This window comes from Propithecus coquereli, unplaced genomic scaffold, assembly GCF_000956105.1.
Source record: "Propithecus coquereli isolate 6110/MARCELLA unplaced genomic scaffold, Pcoq_1.0 Scaffold84, whole genome shotgun sequence".
Taxonomy (NCBI): domain Eukaryota; kingdom Metazoa; phylum Chordata; class Mammalia; order Primates; family Indriidae; genus Propithecus; species Propithecus coquereli.
In genome coordinates, this window is record NW_012154618.1 from 440,921 (window position 1) to 466,155 (window position 25,235).

Consider the following 25,235-nt stretch of genomic DNA (forward strand, 5'->3'; position numbering starts at 1 on the left):
CAAGAGGTCCAGAACAGTGCTCAGGGCCCCAGTGTGGACAGATCAATACAAAGTGAGTTGTAAAGATTTTTCAAACCAGTTAACCCTTGCTGGAAATGGCTGAAAAAGATTTCCTCTAGACCTGCACCAGCTCTCAGCCGCCCTGACCATCAGGGGTCTTCCACATGGTTCTAGCCAGTGGAAGCACAGCTGAAGGGTGGAAAGAAACAGACACATTCCTGATGACATCACTTGAACCCCTGGATCAAGCCTTACTTGAACATTCCGATAAGCTGCAACAATAAATTATCTTTTTGGCCTGACCTAGTTTGAGTTTGGTTTCTGTCGCTTGCAAATGAAAAAGTTCTGACTAATAGATCTTTTCTAGTGCACAAATCTGCTTCTCATTTGCAGGTTATGGAAAGAGAACTTCAAGGGCAATGATGCAGGACCATTGACTGAATTTTGATGTTATACTGAACCATTACTTTTGGGAAGATGTTACCTAACAATGATTTTAAAGGAGTGGGCAGGTTGAGAGAGCTCAGATTCACACTCTATCAGAGCACATGTCTCACCTATACATCAGAAGTTAGTCCCCAAGAAAATTTCTTGCCTACATAAATGCATTCTAGATCCTTCAAGAGTGATCGCTCTGGCCTGCTCAGATTTCCATTAAGGGATGTCACTGCCCATTGATTCTGCCCAAATGTGCACTTCTTCTAACGTAAAGTGAGTTTATATTCTGACTGAACATCTTCGTACTTTTCAAACTACAATAAAGGCGCTTGATAAAAAAAGGTTTCCAGTTAATGAGATTCCATTTAGTTTGCATTGTTTTTTCTGTAACCTAAAAAAAAAAAAAATTCCCAAACTTTAATAATTTAAAATGACCATTGACCAAATTGTCCCCACATTTTCAATTTTCCTATAGTATATCATGTCTCCATTGAAATGGACTATTATAGCTGCCTGAAAAATTATTGTTTGATGTCTGTAAGCACAGTCAGCAATCAATAATTTGAAATTTGTACCATTTGTACCTTTAAGTCCTGGCACATCATTTTTTATTTCATTCAATCTGCTTACTGTTGAAGAAAAAGAATTTTGAACCATTGCCACAAAACACATTTATGTGTGAAACAGAGTTCATTTATATGGTGGGAAGTATATCATTTTGACGTTTATTTGCAATATTAATTGTATATATGGATTCCATTTTTTACAGAAATTGTAACTTTATTACAAATGCTACCACTAATTACCTTATTTTGGTGAGACTATCCTTCTGAAGAACTTGAAAAGATTTTGGTGTTGTCATGGATTTTTAAATTCAGAAAGGCAACATATGTTGTAATATTAAATTAAAATTCCATAATCAGTTGTTAGTTCAAGGACAAACTCAAGCAGGAAATGCATTTTTTTAAATGTTGCCTCTTAGCTGTTAGATTAAGAATGAATGACCTTTCGTGATCAGCTCATGTTTACTTGTCTTTGTAACTCATTTCTCATGTTTGATCTTAGCCCAAATATAAATATAGCGTGGAAAGTTATCATTAGTTATCTTTAAGTATCACCCATGTTTTCAGTTAGTAATCCCAAGAGCAGCCTATGATTACTTTCAAAACCTTTCTCTGCCCTCACCAAATATACCATCCTCCACACAAACACACAGAGATAGTATTTTTTAAAAACCTTCTCCCTACAGGTTTGGGTTTGAAATAGCTCAGTAATCTGAATAATGAACCCTTACAAAGAACATCTAAGTTTAGCATGCCCAAGGGAAAAAGAAGGTCAAAGAGTTGCCACCCAAGAATCCTGGAAACTTCTTCGAAAAGAGGAAGAAAGACCTCGGATGCTTTACAAGGGATGAGATGTCCTCAGGTGTCAAAAGGAATGTTCTCAGGCTGGATATAGGATTTTGGCTTGTCCCTAAAGAAGTGCTGCCTGCAAAGGAGGAACACTCTTCAGCGAGGATAACTCCCCTTTGGGGGAGAGAATGGCAATCTGGATTCTGTGCTTTCACTCACTCAAAAGTATAGGTCAGGCCAGGCGCGGTGGCTCATGCCTGTAATCCTAGCACTCTGGGAGGCCGAGGCGGGCGGATTGTTTGAGCTCAGGAGTTCGAGACCAGCCTGAGCAAGAGCGAGACCCCGTCTCTACTAAAAAAATAGAAAGAAATTATCTGGACAACTAAAAATATATAGAAAAAATTAGCCGGGCATGGTGGCGCATGCCTGTAGTCCCAGCTACTCGGGAGGCTGAGGCAGTAGGATAACTTGAGCCCAGGAAGTTTGAGGTTGCTGTGAGCTAGGCTAATGCCACAGCACTCACTCGAGCCAGGGCAACAAAGCGAGACCCTGTCTCAAAAAAAAAAAAAAAAAAAGTATAGGTCAATTACTTTATTTTGTAGACATGGTAATTTTAAAAAATTACATCGAACCATTCAGTGCTTGCATTATTATCGTGCACCTGCTATGTGATGATGGGATAGACACTAGAGGGAAGGATGTGGGGGGGCATTTGAGTTGGATCTTGAAGGATGGGTAAAGGGATACAAGGAAGAATATTAAGCAAATGGAATAACATAAGCAACAGGTAGGAAAACAGATACATATACAGAAGCATTGGAGTGAGCAGTCCCATACATATGGCACATGAGGTATACGGAGCAGAGAAGGGGAAGGTGAGACCGCAAAAGCAAAGGTTCGGATCCAAACAGAATTTGGACTTTCCTCCGCAGACACTGGGAAGCCACTCAATGTTCTCAGGTAGGAGAGCCAGGATCCTAGTTAGAATCTAGGATGGTCATCCCCGCAATGAGGACTGGGGCAGCTTGGAAGGAGGACACCAGGAGGAAGGCAGTGAGGAGCTGAGTGGGGAGGGCAGTTGGAATGGAAAGAAACAGAGCAATAAAGGAGGCATGGCCGAAGGCAGGGGTGACATTGTCAGGCTCTGCAGCTGCCTAAGTGGGGCACGCAGGGGACAAGGGAAGGGGCTGAGCCTGGGTAATGAAGGGATGAATTAAGTTCTGGACATGATGACTTAAAGTTTCCTGTGTGAGATTTAGAAGAGTGCAGCAGACAGCTGGAAATGCAGGTCTAGACTATGGGAAAGAGGACAGAGTGAAGATAAAGATTTGGAAGTCAGCCACAGAGAGGTGAGAGCTGAAGCCCCGAAAGTGGATGAGATCACCAAGGAAAAACCATATGGAGGGAGGCGGGAGATTGAGCACAGAGGAAGCCGAACATGGAAGGAAAAGGGAGGGGGAAGAAGTACTCTGGAAGACTAGCGAGTGCCGGGGAAATGCTATATAGTGATGAGGATTCACAGAAGAAAAGACTATTATTTGAAGTTGAAGGAGACCTTAGAGATCAGCAGGTCTAATCTTTTCACTTGACAGGAAGCTGAGGCCCAAGAAAGTTACATTACAGCTGGCTAACAGCTGGATTCTGAGCTGTATGTAGTCCAAATTGAGAAGTAGGTAAAGCTGTTCCCTATCCTCCCACTTCCCTTTCCCAGACCTGTCCTCTTTTTCTTTATTCTTATTTTCAATAACATTAAAAGCAGCGACATTTATTGAGCTCTTTCTCAGAGATGTGGCATAATGTCATGGTTAAGGACTTTGGAACCAAACCACCTGGATTCAAACCTCAGCCCCTCTACTCCTAGTTTTTGGACTTTGCACGAACTACTCCAATTTCCCAAGCCTCAGTTTTCTCAGGTGTAAATTGGGCTAATGGCAGTCTTTACCTCATGTCATAGTTAACATATGTAAACCACTTACAATAGTGCTTGGCATCTAGCAATGGCTATGTAAGCTCTCACTATTATTTTGTGAAGTACTCTAAATTAGGGTGACCATGTAATTTATTGTTCAAACTGGGATGTTTTAGGGCAGTGCCATGGGGAGCCATATGGGAGGAGCCTGAGGCAAAAGGAAAAATCAGTAATACTGATCTTGCTTTTATTTAAAAAGAACCATTTTTTAAATAATAGATTTTTTTGCATTAATTTTGATTTTTTAAAATATTGCCTTAAAATATGATTTATTTTGACTACTGAATTTTTGGGTGCCCCTTAAATTTTTCACCCAAGGCAAGTACCTCACTCACCTTACTCCCCTAGTTCTGGCCCTGCTGTTGAGGGTGATGTGGGGGACTTCCAGTAGTGATGCTGGGACAGCAGGCATGAATAAGTCCTTTCCTGGGCACACATGTCCCCCCACCTTTCAGTGCACCATCTGTCTGTAGAGCTCCTCTCTATTTTCAGGTGTCTGTGTGTGTGTGTGTATGTGTGTGAGACTTGTCTCCCCACTAGTGTACACACTAGTGTCTAACTGTGATTGGGAACCATTTATGAAATCCAGAGTGTGTTCCACAAAAGGTCACCTGGAATTGGGATGTGGGCTCCAAGCCCCTGCTTCACAGAAGTCATTACCCTGTAAGAAGGTAGCCTCAACCTTCAATCCTTATGTCCCTAAAAACATGCCACTAGTCCTAATGAGATGCTGATCTCATGAGATGAAAGTAATTAACACCTTAATGTCTTATTATTTCCTGGAATATTTGTATAATTTGAGGGATAGTATTAGAATCTGCCTCATAAGATTAAATGAAATAACGTGTATAAACTACTTAACGAAGTGTGTGCACATAGGACATACTCAATAGACAGTGGTAGCTGTTTTTACTGTATAATGACAAGTCATATAATCTCTAAATAAGTAGATATTACTGTAGTTGAACTGTATGAAGTTGTTGGTAGTCAATTCAATAGCACTTGACCTGCAAAATCATATGGTATAACCTACTATTGTTGATATGATAATTGAAATATTAGATTGAACCATATGCCACTGCCATTTGAGAGATCAAAAATGGTCAAGTGTTGGCAATTTCATATGGTTCAACCTAATAGAAGCAATATGTCATTGACAACATTGAATTAATCCAATGGGCTGAGTAATTAACAATTGTTATATTAGGTAGGCCCTTTACATGGGTAACTGCTTCCTTTACAAATTAGAAGGCTCTTCCTAATTATATGACATACAATAATAGACATAGTTTCACTGCACTCCATTCCACAAATAGTTTATGAAGCTTTCCTAATGCGTCAGGTACTGAGAGATCGATAAAGAACCAGATACCTGCCATAGCGTGGATTTTCTCTGGAGCACAGTGTTTTGGTGACTGAGATTGTAGCTAAAGGTTTTGTCCTTATAGAAACTGCAAATAACTGTAAGTAGCCTGTTGCACATGGTCAGTGTCCTATGTTGATAATTGCCAAATTAAAAAAAAAACAACACTTTTTAGCAGAGCCAGTGATGCACCAGGATTGATATATGAGATGGCATTAGACGGTGGAAGGAGGTTGTGTTTCCAGCTTCATTCCTGGTTCCGTAAGACACAGCCCAGAACAAGCTGAAATGAAGCCTGCACCCTTGGTTTTGATTTGCTGACATATACTGTGAACCCCTTCTGTCCAGACTCCCCAAGTCATCCCCATGAGAACACAGGATTTAAAAATTTATATGGCACTATACTTTCTAGAAACACTATGGTTTAATTAGCAGCATGTCAGCCAACGTGACCTTTTCATTTTTGTATTTGGGGAGAACTGGAGGAATTTGCAAATTCTTCCCTCTGTCTTTGCAAGTCTTCTCTCTTGCCGTCTAGATTCTCCCCACCTCCCATTTTGCTAATTCAGCCTCCCCTACTTTACAAAGAATTTGGCTTCAACTGAAGTTTCTCTGAAAGTAAATGTTCTGGTTAAGCGCTGGTCAAAAAACTGGGAATCATTGGGTGGTAGAGAAAAAGGCCCAGGAAGTCAGTTACCAAGAATCTATAGAAATAAACAGGCTCAAATTTTTTTTTCTTGAACTCTCATTAAAACCAGTGAAGCAGTATTTGGGACATGAGTTAGTGCTCAGAAATAGTGGGTGGGAAATAAGTGAGTGTATGTGAGCTGCAACTTGAGCAACTTCGATTGCAAGAATTTTTCTCCTCAAAATGACCAAATATGAAAATACTTTTTTTTTTAAAAAAAAAAAGATTATTCCAGAAAAGGATGTTTTATAGTTATTTAAAATAATATTTTTAGGCTCAATCTTTGTTTTACTAACTGTTTTAATTCATGTACTCTCTCTCTGGGATAGGAGGAAAAGAGCCTTTCAAACTCAAAACGTCCTCTTTCCTTGTCCTCTACACCCCTTGTATTAAATCCCCTTCCTCTCTCCTTACCTATCCCCTGACTAAAGCTCTGATCGTGTGTCAATCTGAGCCACTGGGCTCTTCAACACACAGAGTACAAAATACGCACATTCACTTTCTGGGACCCTACAGCCCTCTCCAAACAGTCCCTTTATTCCGGGAAGAACAGGTACTCAACTTCTCCCCGTCTGACATTTAATCTGGTTTGCCCTTCCAGATTGGAGTATTTCCACTTCTAAGACGGACTCTTTCTGAAAAATGAGCCACAAGCCTCTTGAAGTACTTCTTTAAAAATAAAAGTAAAGGTTTTGTCTGCAACATCTTGTTTTCACATTCAAATCATCATTTTGCTGCCTACCCTCTCTGAAATAGAAGTGTGTCATTTTAAGCAAATGGTAACTCATTTTTGCCTCTTTCCAAATTGCTTTTCTGTGAGTCATGTTCATGTATTTATTTATTTTGGATCTCTGTGTTATTATGGAAGTGTCCAACACACAATATACTGTGAGATAGTGCTGATGCTGAAAGCTATTCAAAGATGATTAAGCAATGGTTCCTGCCTTCAAGAAACTTGCTTCTCTGATAAGGTAAAATAATAACTTATAATACAAGGTAGACTATGGTAAATATCATCCAAGTTAAATGATGTAAGTAAAATGTAAGTCTCAACTTCTTTGAGACTCTTGCATTCTAAAACCTTTACCTCTGACTTGAGCATTTTAAAATCATGTACCACCAGGAATCGTTTTCATAATATCAGATCTTTTAAAAATAATTTGCTCATGAACCAGTTCCTCTACTTTTCCTCTCAAAGGGCCACAGCTTTCTAGTCAATATGTCAAGATAACCCGTATAGCATTGGTGAACTCTAGTAAATGCGCAAATCATTCTTAAATGTGGAAACCAGGAAATCAATGCCAATATTTTCTTGGTAACAAATGGATAGATTAATGATTGAAATAAAGAATGCCTCAAAAATTCAGAAATGATCACAGTGACAATTCCATCATTTACAACTAAAGAAAAACAAATTCTGCTGTCATCAGCTCAGGTGCCTAAAAGCTCTGAGCAAATCAAACTAAACACATTTGTCCAAGGGCCATGAGTTTGTATCCCTTGATTCATCTGAAGACTCAGGGTGTCCCAGGTCTCTGGGATACACGTTCCTTTTTCCGAAAATACAACTAAAATTGTCTACCTTGATCAGACTCACTGTACTTCTGAGTTTGGGAGACTGTCTAGTTCTAACCCACCAAAAAGAATAGGGAAAGGGTGATGACAGGGTCCTTATAATTGACCTGTCAAGAAGTTTAGGGGGTGGAGGGCCAGGACAGACGTCTGTGGATGCTCCCAGAAGTGCTGACACTACTACCAACCTGAATGGTAGGATGATAGTGGAGGATCATGTTGTGTGATCTTATTTAATTGTTTTCCAGTAGATTTCTTAGTGAACTACTACTGACTTTGCAATTAGGTCATTTATCTACACCTAGGAAGACAGAATTCTTTCCAACAGCTAGGGGGCTCTAGCAGTCCACTTTTCAGGCACAAATGGATTTGCTACAATTTGCAATTCTAAAAACGAATGACTCTTTCCATTGTTATCTTTAAGTATTAACAGTTAATATAATCTTAACATTTTTAAATTCATATGCAAAATTATTGGTATTCTTCGTCAAAAATTCTCTCCATTTCACCTTATTTCTCCTTTCCTTAAATTTTTTTTTCTATTTATAATTAAACTTCTTGATTTTATGTTGAAAGTGTTCTTCTAAATATCTAAATTAGAAAGTAAATTTCTACTCTTGGGGAATTTATTGAAATGCCTGGTAATCATACTAAGTAGCGAAGTTGGTATACTTTAACTCAATTCTTATCCAGCACATCTAGGGAAAATTTATATATTGATATTGATAGATAACAAGAAAAATAAATTCTTATTCCACAAAAATTTTATAATTTGACTGCTTATAAACCAAAACAACTTCTCAGCTTTTAGAGATGCTCAACAAAAGATTTAAGTGGAGCATCTGAAGTTTTGTCTGCTTGTCACTCCTGCTATTTTTTCTGACATTTCCACTGTCAAGACAGTTAAATGTAATAATTCAGCTTTAATTCCCAGTTTCTCTTTCTTGTGCCCTCCATTCTGCTCTAGGACATGTTTTAAAAGCACTTAGAGGCACTTAATGGACAGATTTAGCAAAATCTTCATCCTGTTTCCACAGCTTAGTTGCATACAAAAGACTGAATAAACTCTTTCCTCCTCCTGCCTTCATCCCCTAAAAATATTGATTGCGGTCAAAGGGGGAGGCAGAGGGAGATTTCTCTTGTGTAAAAGCTACACAGAAAAAAAAAAAAGTTTTTTTTTGAATCAGTTCTTTTCAGATGCTAAATGCCCACTTCCGCTTTCTTATCAGCCACTTTAGTGTAGTACAGGAAATAACAGTACTTAAAGAAGTACCCACACATATTTGCAGTTTCCTGAATATCTCAAACATCACTGTTTCCCAAATATCCTGACTTCAGGAAAATAGAATATGCATTTTATTCCAGACCCTTCGTTCTAATTTGCTAACCCAGGAGAATTTAAGGGAAATGCAATCCACATGTTCCTTGCCATTTCTACATCTAAAGGGTATTTTTTTTCTTTTACGAAAATGATTTGATGTCTAGGAAGCTTTTAAAATAAATCCTGGTTACTCCCCCCTACACACACATACTTTTTTTCCTAAGAAAAAGGAAATTTCTTTGGATAAGATTAACATAAACCCTTTAAAATTTGACTTTGGCTTTAAATTTAAAGGCATTTCCGTAAGGGTATGTTCCAAACTCACTTCTAAACATATCACATTATCTAGCCCCTCGTCTATTTTTATCATTTCATTTATTACATTCTTCCACATCCTTTTCATATAGTAAATCATTCATTCATTCAACTGATATTTAGAGTGCCTACTTGTGCCAGGCTGTTCTAGGAGCTGGGGATAACAGCAAGAACACAGTAGACATGCTCTTTGCCTTCATGGAACTTAGAGTCGGGCTGAAAAGAGACATTGAACAAGGGATTGCAAGTCTGATGAGAGGATGACAGGGGATAGTAGAGAAATCTTCCTAGAGGAAGTGTCCCGCAGGCTGAGACCTTCAGCCAAACAAAACACACACCAATTCTGTTCCACCTAGGAGCTTTGCACTTGCTGTTCCAGGCTAAGGGACCAGCAAGTGCAAAGCTCTGAGGTGGAGCAGAAAGGTGGCCAGTATGGCTGGAGTTTAGGAAAGTGAGGGGGAGGGGTGCCAGATGAGGCTGGGGCAGACCATGCGAGACCCTATTTGCCCATCTGCCTCTTAGAAGTCATGGCACAGTCATGGCCACTAACAGGGATAAACAGAATCCTGCCACCCTGACACATCTCCAGACCAGCCCTCTGAGAGCTTTCACCTGCGTGCCACAGCAAGGCAAAGGCCCCTCCTCTGAAATCCTTTAAATTATACATCGATATAGATCTTTGCATCTATGTGTGTATACATATATATATGGTTCTGAATGTGTGTATCTTTTACATTTCACTACCTTTTAAGCTGACCTTCTCCCTTGCCACTGCTGTTACTTTGGTTTAGGCTTCTTTTTCTTGGCTCCCCTAGACTTTGAAATAGCCTCTTCAGTCTTCCTGCCTCCAGCCCCTCACCTTTCAAATTTCCAAACTGCTGCCTGGTTTAATAATGTCACTTCCCTGGTTAGAAATCCCTGAGAAGTCCTAGAGATCAGAGCAATCTCTCTGCAAACCAAGGGACACTAAAGATTGCCAGCAAACCGCCAGGAGAGAGGCATGGAACAGACTCTCCCTCACAGCCCTTGGAGGGAACCAACACTGCCAACACCCGGCCCCCAAAACTGAGACAATAAATTTCTGTTGTTGAAGCCACCCAGGTTGTGGCACTTTGTTATGGCAACCCTGAGAAACTAACACAAAGTTAAACAACTTATTTCAGTGTAAGATTTTTCAGAGGCTGTAATATGCTAATGTGTACCCTAAATCTCCAAGAGAGGGGATAGAGTATCCCAACCTTACTTGATGACAAAATACCCCCTCTCCTGGCCCTGTGCATCTCATGGGGATTACTAGTCGAAAGAACAGAATTTTGGAAATACTGACCCGGGTCCCCGAATTCAGTCCAAGCCACGAGTTTAGTAGAATGTGTAGTGAGGGAATGAGTAAACAAGTTTGTCCTAAGATACGAATAACTAACAGCCATTTAACATCCCTGGGGCATTCTCCTCCACAAAACGAATCTGTCATAGGTAGACTTTTAGGCCCTGTGGAAAGCTGAGTGAACAATTCCCAGTGGTGACAGAGTTAGTATTGGGGGCAGTAAGATGTTCCCCTCTTTTATCTCTTCACCTTGACCGAGGATCCGTTTCATAACCTGCAGTACGCAATGCAAAGCGAAAATTCAGGACCCTTTGTTCATCAATTATTAAGAATTTAAAAATGGTGACAGCAGAGCATTAAACCAAGCTCAGGGACCTTCTAAGCATGAGAACCTCTATGATTGCATGGGTCTGACGTTAACAAATCCAGCCTTGCCTTGACCAGCCCAACATAATCCTTCACAATCTTATACCACTGTCTGTTCATTTTATGAACTACATTAAGAATATTTCTGTGTTGGGGGTCTCCAAGACCACCCCCCAGTTTGACGATCCTCTAGGAGACCTCGCAGGATTCAGCGGATAGTTGTATTCATGGCTATGGTTTATTGTAGTGAAAGGAACCAAAGCAAGCTCAGCAAAGGAAAAGGCACATGGGGCAAAGCCCAGAGGAAACCAGGCACGAGCTTCCGAGAGTCCTCCCAGAGGAGTCACACAGGGTGTGCTAAATTTCCCCAGCAAGGAGTTATGACAACATGTAAAATGTTGCCCACCAAGGAAGCTCGTTTGGGATTCAGTGTCCAAGATTTTTATTGGCAGCTGGTCATGGTGACATGCTAGTCACCCTCTGCCTAGCATGTGCAAAAATTCTAGGGGTGTTCATAAGTGTTTACACTCACCAGAAATTGTGAGTTCAGGCCCAAATCAGCTTTTCTGACACTTTCTCCTACTCAGGTTCAGTGGTCACATTCAATGAATTCAGATTTCTTCTGGTCAACAATTTAAGATAATTCCTCTAGGAAGCTCTTAAAAGATGACACACAAGAGAGTTTCAGTTACCTGGTGAAAAATCTTTCCATCTCTGCTTCTATAACTTACTTGGGCATGAGCTGAAAGTGACAGTTCAATTGACCTTTGTTAGAAGCATTACGTTGAAGCATGTGGGAGCCGTGAGACACGGCTGAGGTTCTCACTTGCACACCAACCCAAGCTTGGCCACCAGTTTCCAGAAATGAGTCTCCTTTGGGGAGCTTGGTGCTTACCCACTCCAACCCACCATGTATGGTGGTGCTTACCCACTCCAACCCACCATGTATGGTGGTGCTTACCCACTCCAACCCACCATGTATGGTGGTGCTATTGTGCTTTTCCCTTCCAACTAAGGGGCTATAAACTCATTGACACTAAGGTGCAATTAACCAAAATGCTTTTGAATTAACTCTCTCAAGAATTTTTATGTTTTGACAGAAGACACTAATGATATCAAAACTTTAAAGATAGCCCCTCAGCCTACAAGGTAGGGAATGGTTTTGGTAGAATAATCATTTGGTAAGCCCCTGATTGGACATTCACTGTGGAACTAGAAGCATTCAACAGAACTTTCTGTGAAGTTTCCTGAAAGGCTGTATTGATTGGACATTCTTAGTCACTTCCTACTCTTCACTGTAAATACAGTAAGAGTAACTCAGGTTAAGTCAAATGTCCCCTAATATTTTGGAGGGGCAAGTAGCAAAGAGGTCTGTAATAATTCTCTAAATTTCTAGATTTTTATTTATACAGATTGTGTTTAGTTTCGCTCAACTCATACATATAAGATTACTAGCTTAGCATTTCATGAACGGAGCAATTAGAAAATTTACCAATAATTTTCAAATATAAATTATTATTTATTTAACATTTGTCAATCCAATGTTTTAGGGGATGTAGAATATAAATTTTGGTTTTTGCCTTTCAGAATATTGTGAATCTTGGATAAAGTCTGGCACAGGAGAAGGACCACTGGACCTGGAACTTGTCTTCTCGACTAAGAAGGTGAGTGGCCTTGGGCAGGTCAGTAGCCAACTCTGAGCGTCAGTTTTCTCATCACCTCGATGAAGGAAAGAACGTCTCTCCTTCATCACAGAGTAGATACAAAGATCAAGTAATGTAACTGAATTCATGTGAAAGTGATTGATAAACTATAAATCATGCATGAGTGTGTGTGCGTGTGTGTATGTGTGCGTGCACGCGCGCTTAAAGAATAAGGGGAAGTGACTGCGTTTAAGAAAACCAGCACACGTAATAAATGATGGCAATAACCCAGCCCCATTATGGGGAGCAGTTACTGTCATCGTCTGCATCACTGATGGCACAATTAACTTAATTAACACATACCTCTGTGGTGAGTCTGCTGAAATAACACTTTTCCTTTTAACATACCCCTGCCTTGCCAGCAAGACATCTCCAAGTCATGCATCTTCCAAGCAGGGAGGCCCAAGTGTTAAATGGCTTTTAGTTGGTATGCAGAAGACAGAATTCCAGAATATCCACATCGTTAGCAGCTTGAATTACCTGGAGAAATATTAGAGGCCTCACCAAAATCGTAGAATAGGGCAAAGACCAATGCATCCCAAGGGGAGGCGTGTCTGTGTGGGATTGGTATGACCCCAATAGGAAGTCATTCTCACCAAACCCAGAGTGACTGCCTGCAAAGACAGCATCCTCTTCTGCATGGGGTTCTAACAAAGGAGGCTTGAGCCTTTGGTCTGTCATGGTGGCAACAGGATTTCTGACTAATGAGCAAGAGTCTGTGTAGGTGAGGAGCATGCCTGTAGACTGGCAGCTCTGCCATGGTATGAACTCTTGCTGGTCATGTTGGTGGAGTGCTATTTAGGCCTGGAAAGGGAAGACTTGGCATAAAGGGCCACACCACTTCTATTTAGGAGGTCTTTAATATCACTTCAGTTCTTCAGAGAGTTGTAAAACTCTCAGGAATGTTCCTCCTACTCTATTACCCTCTCTTCTCCCCTTCTCTCAATTTCATCGATCCATTTTATTTCCTACCTTTCTACCTATCTCCTCTGACTGTTATTTTTATTTCTACTACTTTACAGTATTGTTTATTTCAGGTATGTAGCTCATCTCCCCAATGAGACTGTACTTTCCTTCAGAGCTGTATTATTCTTAATCTTAATTAAGAATTAATCCATAATATTCTTCTATATTTCCCAAAGCACCCTAGCAAAGGGCTAGTCCATGATAGATATTCGGTAAATAATTGTTTATTGGGTTTAATATTTTCCTGTATTTCTCTTTCATTAGAAATTAGGTGTACTAGTTCTACAAGAATAGAACTAACTGTATGTGTTGGAGACCCAATACAATAGTGGCTTAAATAAGATAAATTTATTTGTCTGTCACATAATAGTGTGGGGTGGAAGGTCCAAGGCAGGCAGACAGCTGTGCTCCAGGAAGTCATCCTAGGACCCAGGCCCCTTCTATCTTGTTGCTCTGCCATCCCTAGTGTGTTGCTCTCACATGCCTTGTTGAACAAAGCACACCAAGAAGCAGGATGGAGGGTGATAGCAACGTGTAGAGTAAGGCCACCCCCTGAGAGGTTCTTCACAACATTTCTGCCACATCTGATTCATCAGATCATAGCCACATGGCCATTACTGGCTGCAACAGAGGATGGGAAATGTAGTCTTTATTCTGGGTGGCAAATGTCAAATAAAAATCAGAGTGCTCTTTATACAGTGCAGCAGCTTTCAAATTTTTTAAACCATAATTCACAATAAGAAATACATGACAATCCAATACAGTGACTATACACACACAGAAATGAAACAAAAGTGTTATGGAACAATATTTACTCTTACTTTATGTAATGCATTTTCATATTTTTATATTTTGTGAAATAAATGTTGTTTGTGACTGATGAATGGGGCTCGGGCTGCAGTTTGAAAGGCACTACTATAGAAGGATTAGGTAAGAAATTTAGGCAGTATCCAGGGGTCTCCATCATGCGGAAGGAAGCACTCAGGTCTGACCTTAGGCAAGATAATTTACCTGTATTCCTGCAGTGCCATCACAGTATTAGCCACTGGACAGATACAAGAAAATAAAATAAATCAGCCAAAGCAACCAGTCCATGAATCGAGCAATCAATGAAATATTGCAGAGTATAGGTGGAGTTCCTACTGACACTTAGACAAAATAGTGACGGCTAGAAGAGCCTTTACCAAGAGATCCTCTAGGGATGTGATGAGATGAAATTCTCTGTCTCTTAATATGGGTTGCGTGTATGAAAAACACACACAAAAATATCCATCCCATTGATTTTTCTGTATTTTAAGCTTAACAGATAATTCAGATCAAAACCAAATTGATCTCATTTTAATTCTTTGTCATGGCCTCAAAATTTATAACTGTGTCAAGGGCAACCTCATATATTCATTGTGATAGTGTATCTCCCAGACTTTCCTAATTCACTTTTGTGCTACAGTAATCTATATAACAGATTTGTCATTCCTTCTCTAGACTTCAAATTCGAGGAAAATCTCATATTGTGTGATGTTTTTTCCTTGACAGTTTCAACTGACTTTTGTCGGATTTTTGACAGGGGAAAATAAAACCAACGACTCTGAGAACATTACACTGCATTTGTTTTCAGAGCCACAGTTTTAGAGGAGTTTGAAATGACTTTTAAATGATGTCACAATAGATGCTTTAAAACAGGCCCCAAATCCTTTGTGCTACAAGCACCATTGGCTTAATTAGCTCTGGCGGGGTACTGTCATTAACTACAAGCTAATTGTGTTAGTGGGCTCATACTATAGCGCTTCCAGAGGTTTTGGTTTTGGTAAACAGTGCATTTCCATGGCATTTGTTGAAAGACGCTTGGGTAAGAGGCAGGATAAGAACAGTGCTGCGCCACTGCGCCACGGAGCCTTCATTTTTGCAGCGGGGGCCTCCCCAAGCCACTCTCCCCCAAGTTCGTGGTTGTCTCTGCTGCTTCTCCTGCTTCCTCAGTGGTGGGAGAGGCCCCATCCCACCACTCCAGACCTAAAGAGCATCAGTAGAAATCAGAGGTTGTTACTGTCTTAAAGGCTGCTAAAAGGCTTCTGAAGAAATGAGTCAGTGTTTTCATTCTTGTTTTCATTCCACGTCCCAAAGCTCATCCGGATAGGCATCTGTGTTTGCTGCCTCCAGAGAGAGAGAGGCTAATTACTGGACAAAGCTGGGGATTAAGCTTCCCTCTTGCCCTTATGCAGGAACAGTCCCATTGGAATAGGGTTTAGGGCTTATTAGGAGAGTGGTGGAGAGAAAAGACGTTTCCTCCGTGCAGGCGTTCCCGTTCTTCCCAGATAAAGAGGACTGAAACGTACAGGGCTTTTAATCCAACACCTTTGGCAATCACGAGAAAACCCTTAAGTCCCCCAAAGATGGGGGATCTTTTGCCATATATTCAAGCAATAAGACATGACAGGCACTTTATTTCATCAGGGCTGCACACCTTGAATGCATTTTGTGGCATAAGGCCAAAGTACAAATGACTTCGACTCTCATGAAATGTAATATTCTTCCACAAAGGCATTAAAATCCTTGCCCTGGCTTATTAGTACTAAGAAATGAAAATTACTTAAAAACTAAGGAGGAAGACAGATTTCCTAAGACAGGTTCCTAGGGGTCAGGCACCCTGACAGCCAATAAGAAACTTCCATTTGCAAATAATGCTCAAAAGACATCTTAATATAGTCATCCTGGGAAAGGGCTCTGAAATCTGAGAGCAACTGGCTCTTCCTGTATTGCCAAAGGGCAAGTGTCAAAATCCAGTATTAGAGGGTGAGATCTGTGTCAGCACACAGACCTTCACACCAGCTTTCTGGGTTTGGATGATTACTATTTTCTCATTTTCCCTGAAAGAGTGCAAGAGGGCTTGTGTGTTACTAAATGAATCTGTAACACTTTTGGGCCAATTTAGCTTTTAAAAATTTGCCTTTGAGGATGAAGGCTCCAGGGTAGTTGTAATCTGCCCCTTCTTAATCCCTCTGTCCCAGAAAGAGGCACATTTCTAGGTGATTAGAGAACTTCAGGTGAGAATGTTACTCTGCTTCTGGCTTTATGCCTTAAAATATGACCTAAGGCAAGCTATCATTTCCCAGAAATGAAATATGTCATATGTTACTATTAAAGTGAACCAGCAAAAGAGCATTCTATTACAATAATGGGTTTTGTTTAAAAAAATTTAAATGTCAGATCCCCAAAGGAATAATGCATATTTGATACTATTATTGGAACAGCAGTACCGGTAATTGTATGAGGTACTTATAGTTAGTATTGTTCATATAGTAAAGGGATTTTATGTAAACCTTTTAATACAATTATTGTGTCAGAGGAAAAGGATAAACAGCATCACTCTTTATTTATGCAGTCAATATACTTTTAATGGGGGTGACTTTGTGTCAGTCATCAATCTAAGTGCTGGAGGTGCAAAAAAAAAAAAAATGACTAGGACATCTTCCTGCCTTCAAGGAGCTCACATTCTAGGTGAGGGGATAGACAGAGCAACTAACTGCAATACAATGTCACAGCAGATATGATAGAGATTCCAGTAAGGTTATGCAGTACGTTGCAGGAAACCATTAATTCTGACCAGAGGGGTCCTTCCTATCCTCAGTGGCCTGGTGCAGCTGAGCTGAACCTTAAAATAGCAGGATGAAGCCCCTATTAGGCAGATGGAACAGAAGGGGCAAAGGTGTAGCAGCTAAAAAAAGGTGTGGCACATTTAGGGCCTGGTGAGTGGTTTTGTGTAGCTACAGAAGTAAGCCTGTCAAACTATCTAATGTCAAATGATGGACTTTCAGGGACTAGTAAGAGTTAACAAAATCTGAATAATTTTTGAGCAGTATAATTTTACAAAATGAATGCATTTTACGTTATGCTGTATAAGGCCAAAGCAACGAGAGTAAAAGACAAAATGCTGCACAGAATAAAACTGTCATTCTCATCATGACTCATCTGTTAACTTATGAAAATACACTTACATCAAGAAATGCAAGAAAATTGTTCACTTCACGTGCTTATGGGTGGATTGAAACTAATTTTGTAGCATTAAAACCAATTTTCTGCTAAGAAAACATGTCACAGAAGATTGCATGAACCTTTATAATTATTAATAATATTTGATATTTCCATGTCACCTTTCATCCTGAGATCAGTCCCATACACATGGGAGTAGATAAGCTCCAAGGAAACAGAGATAATATTAATATAGTAAATCATAATGCCTTTCTATCTTCCATATCCCAGGGGCTTTCTGGTCGTGTGTTTCTCTCACCTTTAGAAGTTAGTGCAGATAGTTGTAAAGCTGTGGGTTTTTTTTTTTTTACTAGTTCTTATTACAAGAAGTCTTAGGCTAGAGCATGGGCCGCATCTTCCTGTTCACAGCTCTTCTTGGGAGAACAGCTCTTGACATATTCGTTCCCCTGCTCCTTGGCTGCTTTGCTTGCTGATCTCATCCTGAGTGGGGGACACACCAGCCGTGGGCTGTGTCTTCATGGATTCTTTGACTTCCTCAAGAGAGTAACAAAGCATCATCATCATTATCAACGTCATTGCCATTATCATCATCATCATCATCATCCTGCCAACAACTCCTACCACTGTTGCTGATGATAAAACATTCACTCTACACTATTCCACTCTTCTAAGTACTTCATACATACATCACATTAACTAATTTCACACCAACATTATAGGGCAGAGCTGTCCACTAGAACTTGGATGGAAATGTTTTATTTGTGCTGTCTGAGCCCAGGAGTTTGAGGCTGCAATGGGCTATGACCGCACCACTGTACTCTAGCCTGGGAGACAGACCTTGTCTCTAAATAAACAAATAAATATTTTTTAAAAAGAACTGAATAAGGACTTGTGTGAGTGAATGGTTCTGAAATATTCTTGAAGCTATAAGTACACGAGGTCCTTGACTTATAATTGGGTTATACCCTGATAAACCCATTGTAAGTTGAAAATATTGTAAGTCAAAAATGCCTTTAATACACCTAATCTACTGAACACCACAGCTTAGCCTGGTCTACCTTAAAGTGCTCAGAACACTTACATTAGCTTTCAGTTGGGCAAAATCATCTAACACAGCACCTGTTTTATAATGCAGTGCTGAATATCTCATACAAAAGTGAAAAACAGAATGGTTATATGAGTACTTGAAAAACAGTTTCTACTGAGTAGATAGGGCTTTTGCACCATAGTAAAGTCTAAAAATTGTAAGTTGAACCATCATAAATTGAGACCATTTGCCCTTAAAAAAGAAGTCCCATATTCTACATTTGGAGAGCTTTTGGTCTACCCTTCCTCTACTCTGTTAAAATTTTACTTAAAACATTTCTGAGGGATACATAGGGTAACATGGAGCCTCTTCTAAACAAAGAATACTTACAAAAGATATGGATGATGTCTTAAACTTCACTGTCATCCAACTATCCCAAGTGGTCCGCACTGATAAGCACCAGCCCATCTATTGAAAATTGGAATTCCAATGACTGATTTTCCAAAGGAAGATATTCTCCTCCATTTATAAAATGGAACGTTGAAAGAGGGTTTTTATGTTTTGGGTGTCCAGGGAGGAACGGTCTTTAAACGAACTCAATTCATATTCAGCCCTCCTCTCCCTAAAACCACCTCCCCACCATTTCTCTGATTTGTGTGCGAAAATATGGGAATAAACTTCTTTAAGGCAAAGAAACTGATTGGATAACTTAATTACATTTCCACTTAACCCACCCTGTAACTTAGACTGCTACCACTGCTAGAGAAAGAGAACTTAAGTAGCCCTTGGTTTGAACCATCTGTCGCAAAAATGTGACATATGTTTGCTTTGTTTACTCAACAACCAAGTGTAAACTGATACACCGAACTAGAAATCCGTGTATGGTGTGACTGTGTGTGTGTGTGTGTGTGTGTGTGTGTGTGTGTGTTGGGGGAGGGGTGTCTGATGAAGGCATCAGTTTCCTCACACCTGCCCCTAAGGAACACGTGCACAGCAAACCAGGAACGCGGACCGGCTGGATGTCCCTAGGGTCTGTGGCGCGCACTGAGGCGCAGATTCTCCTAAGCGACTCCAAACAATGCGCAGCACGCCCGCAAGCAGCCGCCGCAGCTGAGGGGCGCGCCTGGCTGATGCAGTTGAATGGAGAGCTAGCAACCCTCCTCCTTCCTCCTCCTTTCTCCCCGCCCTTACACCCGGGCCTCAAACTTCAACCAAAGCCTGTGCCCTTTTCAATTAACCCCCCTCCATCAAAACGAGCGTTTCTTTTCTGCCCTCCGTGGAGGCCCATTGTCTGGTCTGATGGGCTTGCAGATTTGACAGCTGGGCTCACACAGACTTGATTCAAACTCGGTTTCCCTGAGAGATGAACTTGGACATCAGCAAAGATCCCGAATACAAGCCCTGAGCGGCCGGACGGCCACCCACACCACTGCGGGCTGTTCCCCAGACCCTGTCTCTGGACCCAGTGTAGACTTCGGTGCCCCGGGCGCCCCCCAGCGTGCGTGAAGGGGACCAGAGCGGGGGTGAGGGGGGATGAGCAGCACGACTGGGGAACTAGCGGTCCCAGAGGTTGGGGTGAAGGGCTGTGTACGTATTGGGCTTTTTATTTATTTATTTTTTCAAATTTACTCTTGAAACGGCCAAGATGGAGGTCAGCTTATAAATTTCCCAAAGCCAGGTCTGACCGGGTTTAAACGCAGTGGGCTGGGGGCTCCGCTTTTGTCTCTTCCACGCTGGAGGAGAGAGGTAGAGACCGCGTGTGCACGTGTGAGTGTGTGAGCGTGAATGAGCGCGCGCTGGCGTGGACGAACGGGTGGGCGCATCCCGCGATCGCCGCTCGGGGGCCTGGGTCTGAGGGTGTCTTTAACGCGCAAAGTCTTGAGTCACTGCCTCGAGTGACGTGGGGGAAAAACTTTGTGTCCGGAAGAAGGGTCTGGCTCCATTGCACTAAGAAGAAAGAAAGAGCCCTTGTCCATTGTGCCCTTTTGGGTTTGTGTGTGCATGTGCATGTGAGAGAGAGAGAGAGAGAGAGAGAGAGACAGAGACAGAGAGACAGAGAAAGGGGTAGGTGTCTGGCTGTACCCCTGCCGGCTGCAGAGCTCTGCGTGTCCTGTGCGCGCTTGCGGGTCCAGCCCCGGTCCCACCGCGAGCGAGCGTGTGCGTCTGCGGCGGCCGTGCGGGCCGGCGGTGCGCTGCGGGGCGGCGGGAGCAGGAACAGGCCGAGGGTCCTCTGGCCGGGAGAAATCTGGCCTCCGCACACGCCGTCCTCCGCGCCGCTTCCAATAACCACTAACATCCCTAACGGGATCCGAGCGGGGTCTCTGCTCGGAAATCGGCCCGGCCCAACTCAGGCCTCCAGTGAGCTCTCGAAGATTACCGCATCTTCCCCCCGCCCCCAGCGCAGAGAAAGTGAGCCTGGAAAGGGAAAGAGGGGGCGGGGACACCACCCCCCAAGAATAAATAAATAAATAAATAAACAAACTGGCGTCTCGCCGCAGCTGGACGCGGTCGGTTGAGTCCAGGTTGGTGGCATTCGCTGAGAGTTTTCTTGCTCTGCTTGGGAACCCGTGGCCGCTCCCTGCCCTTCCCCCCGGCAACCTCTTTCCATCTTGCAGGCATCCCCCAACTTCGGGGCCCGGGGGGCGCTCGTGGCGCCGGGCTGCACCTGCTCGGGGACAGCGAGCCGGCGCTCTCGCCCTGGGCGGGGGTGTGGACGCGCCCGAGTCCCGGGCGCCCAGCGAGTGTGTGAGAGGCGCGGACACCCTGGAGGGAGCAGAGGACGCGTGTCGGGTAGGGGCGCACGAGCCGGGTTTCGGCCCCAGCCGGGACGTTGGTTCCCCCTCGCCCAGCTGCCTGTGCAAGGCGGCGAGCCCGGGGAGTGTGTGTGTGTGTGTGTGTGTGTGTGTGTGTGTGTGTGTGGGGGGGGGGGGGGGGGGGGGGGGGGGACAAGGGGTAGTGATTGGTCGTTTGGGTGGGGAGGGCCGGCAGCTGAGCGAGCTAGCTAGCGGGCGCGAGGAGGGGGCGGCCAACTTCCCGGGAGAAGGGGCTCTTTCCGCGCCGGGGCTGGCTGGGGAGCTGCCGCCGAGGGCTCTGACTCCAGGCAGCGGTCGGCTCCGCTCGTAGCGCTCGGAAAGTACCGTTTGTTTATTTATTTCCTTGCGTTCAGCCTCTTCGGTTGTACCCGATAGACACCCCCTTGGACTTTGGGAGCCTGCGTCGGACCTCTCCAGCTCCCCTCCCCCGAGTCAGCGGCCCCCCGGAATACACGCACATGCACCCCCCGCGCCCCGACTCGGGTGGGGGTGGGTCCTCACCCCGGCGTTGAAAAGTCCCCCAAGGCGGGAGCGGCGGAGGGAAGAGGGGCGGTGAGGGGAGGCTCCAGCGTTCTCTGCTCTCATTTCAAAGCGCGCTCTCCCTTCTAGGCTGGGTCGGACCTGAACCCCTAAAAGCAGAACCGCCTCCCGCCCTCGCGCCCGCCACCCTCTTGGAGCTGAGTCGCCGGCGGCGGTGGCAGCTGACGGACCCAGAGTTTCCTCTTTCACTGGATGGAGCTGAACTTTGGGCGGCCAGAGGAGTGCGGCGGTCCGGGGATCGCTGCATGCTGAACTCCCTTGGAGAGATCCAGCGGCGGTTCGGGAATTTTTTGGGGGGCGGGGACCAGCTGCGCGCAGGCACCATGTTCCTGGCGACCCTGTATTTCGTGCTGCCGCTTCTGGGTAAGTCGAGGCCGCCGCTGGCTTTCTTATCCGCTGAGTCTTTCCGAGGGTAGCTTGCAGCAACCCCCACCCCTCGCTCCAAAATTGAGGTGTGGTGGATGTGGGATGAAGAAGTTTCCTTTTGGGGAAGGAGATCATGAGTCCTCGGGCTAGGGAGGCGGTGGCGGCGCGGCAGTGACTGCAGCTATTCGTGCTTGGTTTTTGTTTTCTGTGGTTTTTAATGACCCAGCCTGGAGAGGGACTAAGGGGCCCTCCAGCCTCGGGCCCTGCGCCCCTTGGAGAGTTCCGGGAGCTCGCTGAGGCGCAGCGGGCAGGTGGAGTATGGGCGAGCTTTGGGCTGGGAGAACAAACTTCGAAGGGAAAACTTTTCCCGGAGTAGCGTCTCGGCGCTCCCGGCCGGGCCGACCGCTGACCACGGCTAGCCTGCCCCACGCCCAGCACGCGCCCGTTGCCCTGCGGGCCACCGCTCCTCCTCGGAAAGCCTCCGGGCTTCGGCCGGGCCGGGCCGGGCCGGGCTCAGGGAGCCGCTAGACCCGGGGGCGGCCGCTCCGGCCCGGCGGCCGGGGGCAGAGGGCTGGCGAGCGCGGTGGACAGCGCACGCTCCAGGGCACACCGCTCAAAGCCCGCGCGCTGAGCCTGCGCCACCCTCTCCCGCAGGCACAGAGGAGGGAGTGGGGAGTTCCCTGGGACGGGAGAATGGGGTCCCGGGTGTAGGGGGTGGGCCCGCTGCCTGAGCAGGGCGCCCCATAAGGCCGGCCAAGCATCCTTGTCGGTTCTGGGCGCGCGCAGGGGTAGGGGCAGGGGCGTCGAGGTCCCTGCCCCGCCGCACTCAGCCTCCCTCCCCTCCACCCCGCAGACTTGCTCCTGTCGGCCGAGGTGAGCGGCGGGGACCGCCTGGACTGCGTGAAAGCCAGCGACCAGTGCCTGAAGGAGCAGAGCTGCAGCACCAAGTACCGCACGCTGAGGCAGTGCGTGGCGGGCAAGGAGACCAACTTCAGCCTGGCATCCGGCCTGGAGGCCAAGGATGAGTGCCGCAGCGCCATGGAGGCCCTGAAGCAGAAGTCGCTCTACAACTGCCGCTGCAAGCGGGGTATGAAGAAGGAGAAGAACTGCCTGCGCATTTACTGGAGCATGTACCAGAGCCTGCAGGGTAGGCGCGGACCGACCCCCGCCCACCACCGTCCCTCGCGAAGGCAGGCGGGCCCCTCAATCCCCCAGCCAGCTGATCTCACCCCTCCGCTTGCTTCTCCCCAGCTGTGGAATGAGGACCTTTCATTGGCCCCCTGGGATAGCGGCAGCTGGCGTTTGCTGGGGCCGAGCAGCATTGTTGGGCCTGATTGTTGGAAAACCCATGAAGGGGTGGGGGACCACCCTGGGGACCCCATGACCTCTCTGAAACCTCGTCGGAGCATCAGAGGAGGAAACGCACTAAAGGCCACCCAAGGAACCCACAACTTCTCTCCAAGGAGAGCCAGCCTGAGGCTTTAGCAGGCTTCACATAATAATAGGAAGGCTTACCCTGTATCTTGACTGGAGTTTTCCCTTTTTCTTCTTCTCTTTAACCTATTCTGACATAAGATAAAGAATTATAAAAGGCCCAGTAGAATCCATTCTATCTTTACCCCCCTCAAACCTGATCAAAGGCAGATGTGTGAAAAACCATTTGTCATCTTAGATTAGCTGAGTCTTGAACCAGCTGGTGTGGTTCAACCTTGGTTAACACAGAAGTAGCTCAGGGAGAGAAAGGTACACTTGTCACAACCATCCATCCCAAAGGGAATTTTTTGGTTCTCACATGTTTGTAAATCTAACACAAACATCCTGTGCAGTCATTTTCCACTGAGGATTTGTCATATACATATTTGACCTGTCAGCTACCACTTCTCCCAGAATCTATTAATGAAAATCTATCTCAGAGGTGGACTGTTTAACAGCCAGGGTACCTGCTTTCCGAGCAAATGCCATGTCTTGGGAGCAAACAGAAATGTGGGCCTCTTCTGGGTCACCTTTCTTCCATTGGCTCCTTGAGGCAAGCAGGGCTTGTGACGTCACCGGCTCTTTCCTCTCTAATTTCATTCCTTTGCAAAGAGTGGGAGAGTTTTCTGGCAAGATCGGGCTGGGTTGTTCTCCAGTGTTTTCATGGCACTCTGGGGAGAACAAGGACAACAAACGCAGAGGGAATGAAGAGTCATAACCATAGCCAAATAGATGCATTTGCAATCTTTGAAAGTTGCAGCATCGTTTTGTTACACAATCATAACATAATTAGAATTCAGATTCAGCAGCGAAAAACTGCTTGAAATATATCTGTTTTTCAGATCTGAGTCTAATCTTTCTGTTGTTTTTAGGAAATGATCTGCTGGAGGATTCCCCATATGAACCAGTTAACAGCAGATTATCAGATATATTCCGGGTGGTCCCATTCATATCAGGTAAGCAGATTTATACTTCCACTCTGATGCCTTTGTCTGCTTGAATTTGTTGGCTTGCATTCTCTTTGGCTCTCAAGTAGTGTATAAGTAGATAGTTGAATGGCACAGTGTTTCTGGGAAATTAGAAATAGGATGATGATAATGAAGAGGCAGAATGCCTAGAGATGATTGTATGACTTGAAAGTAATTCTAAATGAAATAATGTGGTATGGTGATTTGGAAGAGGTTGGAGGGAGGTGAGTTGGTTGAATTTTTTTTTTTTCACGTTGAAATATGATTGGACAGCTCTGGCAAAGGGAGTGCCACTTCTGTCTGTAGGTGGCAATCGTATTCTCTTCTTGCTGCATACCCTGCATGGTGCCTCCCTGGAAATGGGATCTGTTCATATGATGCCACTTACTTTACAAGATGCCTGAAGATAATCTTAAATTGTTGAAAATTTTTGGATGAACTCACTTGTCTGCCTTTGATTTAAAAGATTAAGCTCTACCATTTGTTAACAATTCTTCTGTTTCTATTTTTTCCTGACCAAGTGTGTGTGTTTATAAGAGAATGTACTCTTGCCCCAACGGCCCTTTAAAATGTAGTCTCACCCCTCCATGGTTTGTTTTGTCTTTCTTTGCTGTTCTATGTGTGGTTTGGAAATGAACTTAATTTTAGAATTAAGTTTTTCATAACATCTGCATTCAGACAGTCTGT

The 25,235-nt window shown here is 44.1% G+C and overlaps 1 protein-coding gene across 3 annotated transcripts in view; it reads left to right on the forward strand.

The window, feature by feature from the left end:
• Positions 1 to 21,125: 21,125 nt before the first annotated feature.
• GFRA1 (GDNF family receptor alpha 1) overlaps positions 21,126 to 25,235 on the forward strand; it is a 193,023-nt gene continuing 188,913 nt past the window's right edge. For 2 of the 3 annotated variants that reach the window (XM_012663932.1, XM_012663933.1), the window contains exons 1-4: positions 21,470 to 21,521; positions 21,811 to 22,104; positions 22,961 to 23,254; positions 24,453 to 24,536. In XM_012663932.1, the coding sequence (XP_012519386.1) occupies positions 21,987 to 22,104; positions 22,961 to 23,254; positions 24,453 to 24,536 (496 nt within the window). In that variant the 5' untranslated portion in view covers positions 21,470 to 21,521; positions 21,811 to 21,986. Of the gene's footprint in view, positions 21,179 to 21,469; positions 21,522 to 21,810; positions 22,105 to 22,960; positions 23,255 to 24,452; positions 24,537 to 25,235 lie in introns of those variants that run through there. The other variant, XM_012663931.1, reaches the window with a different exon arrangement.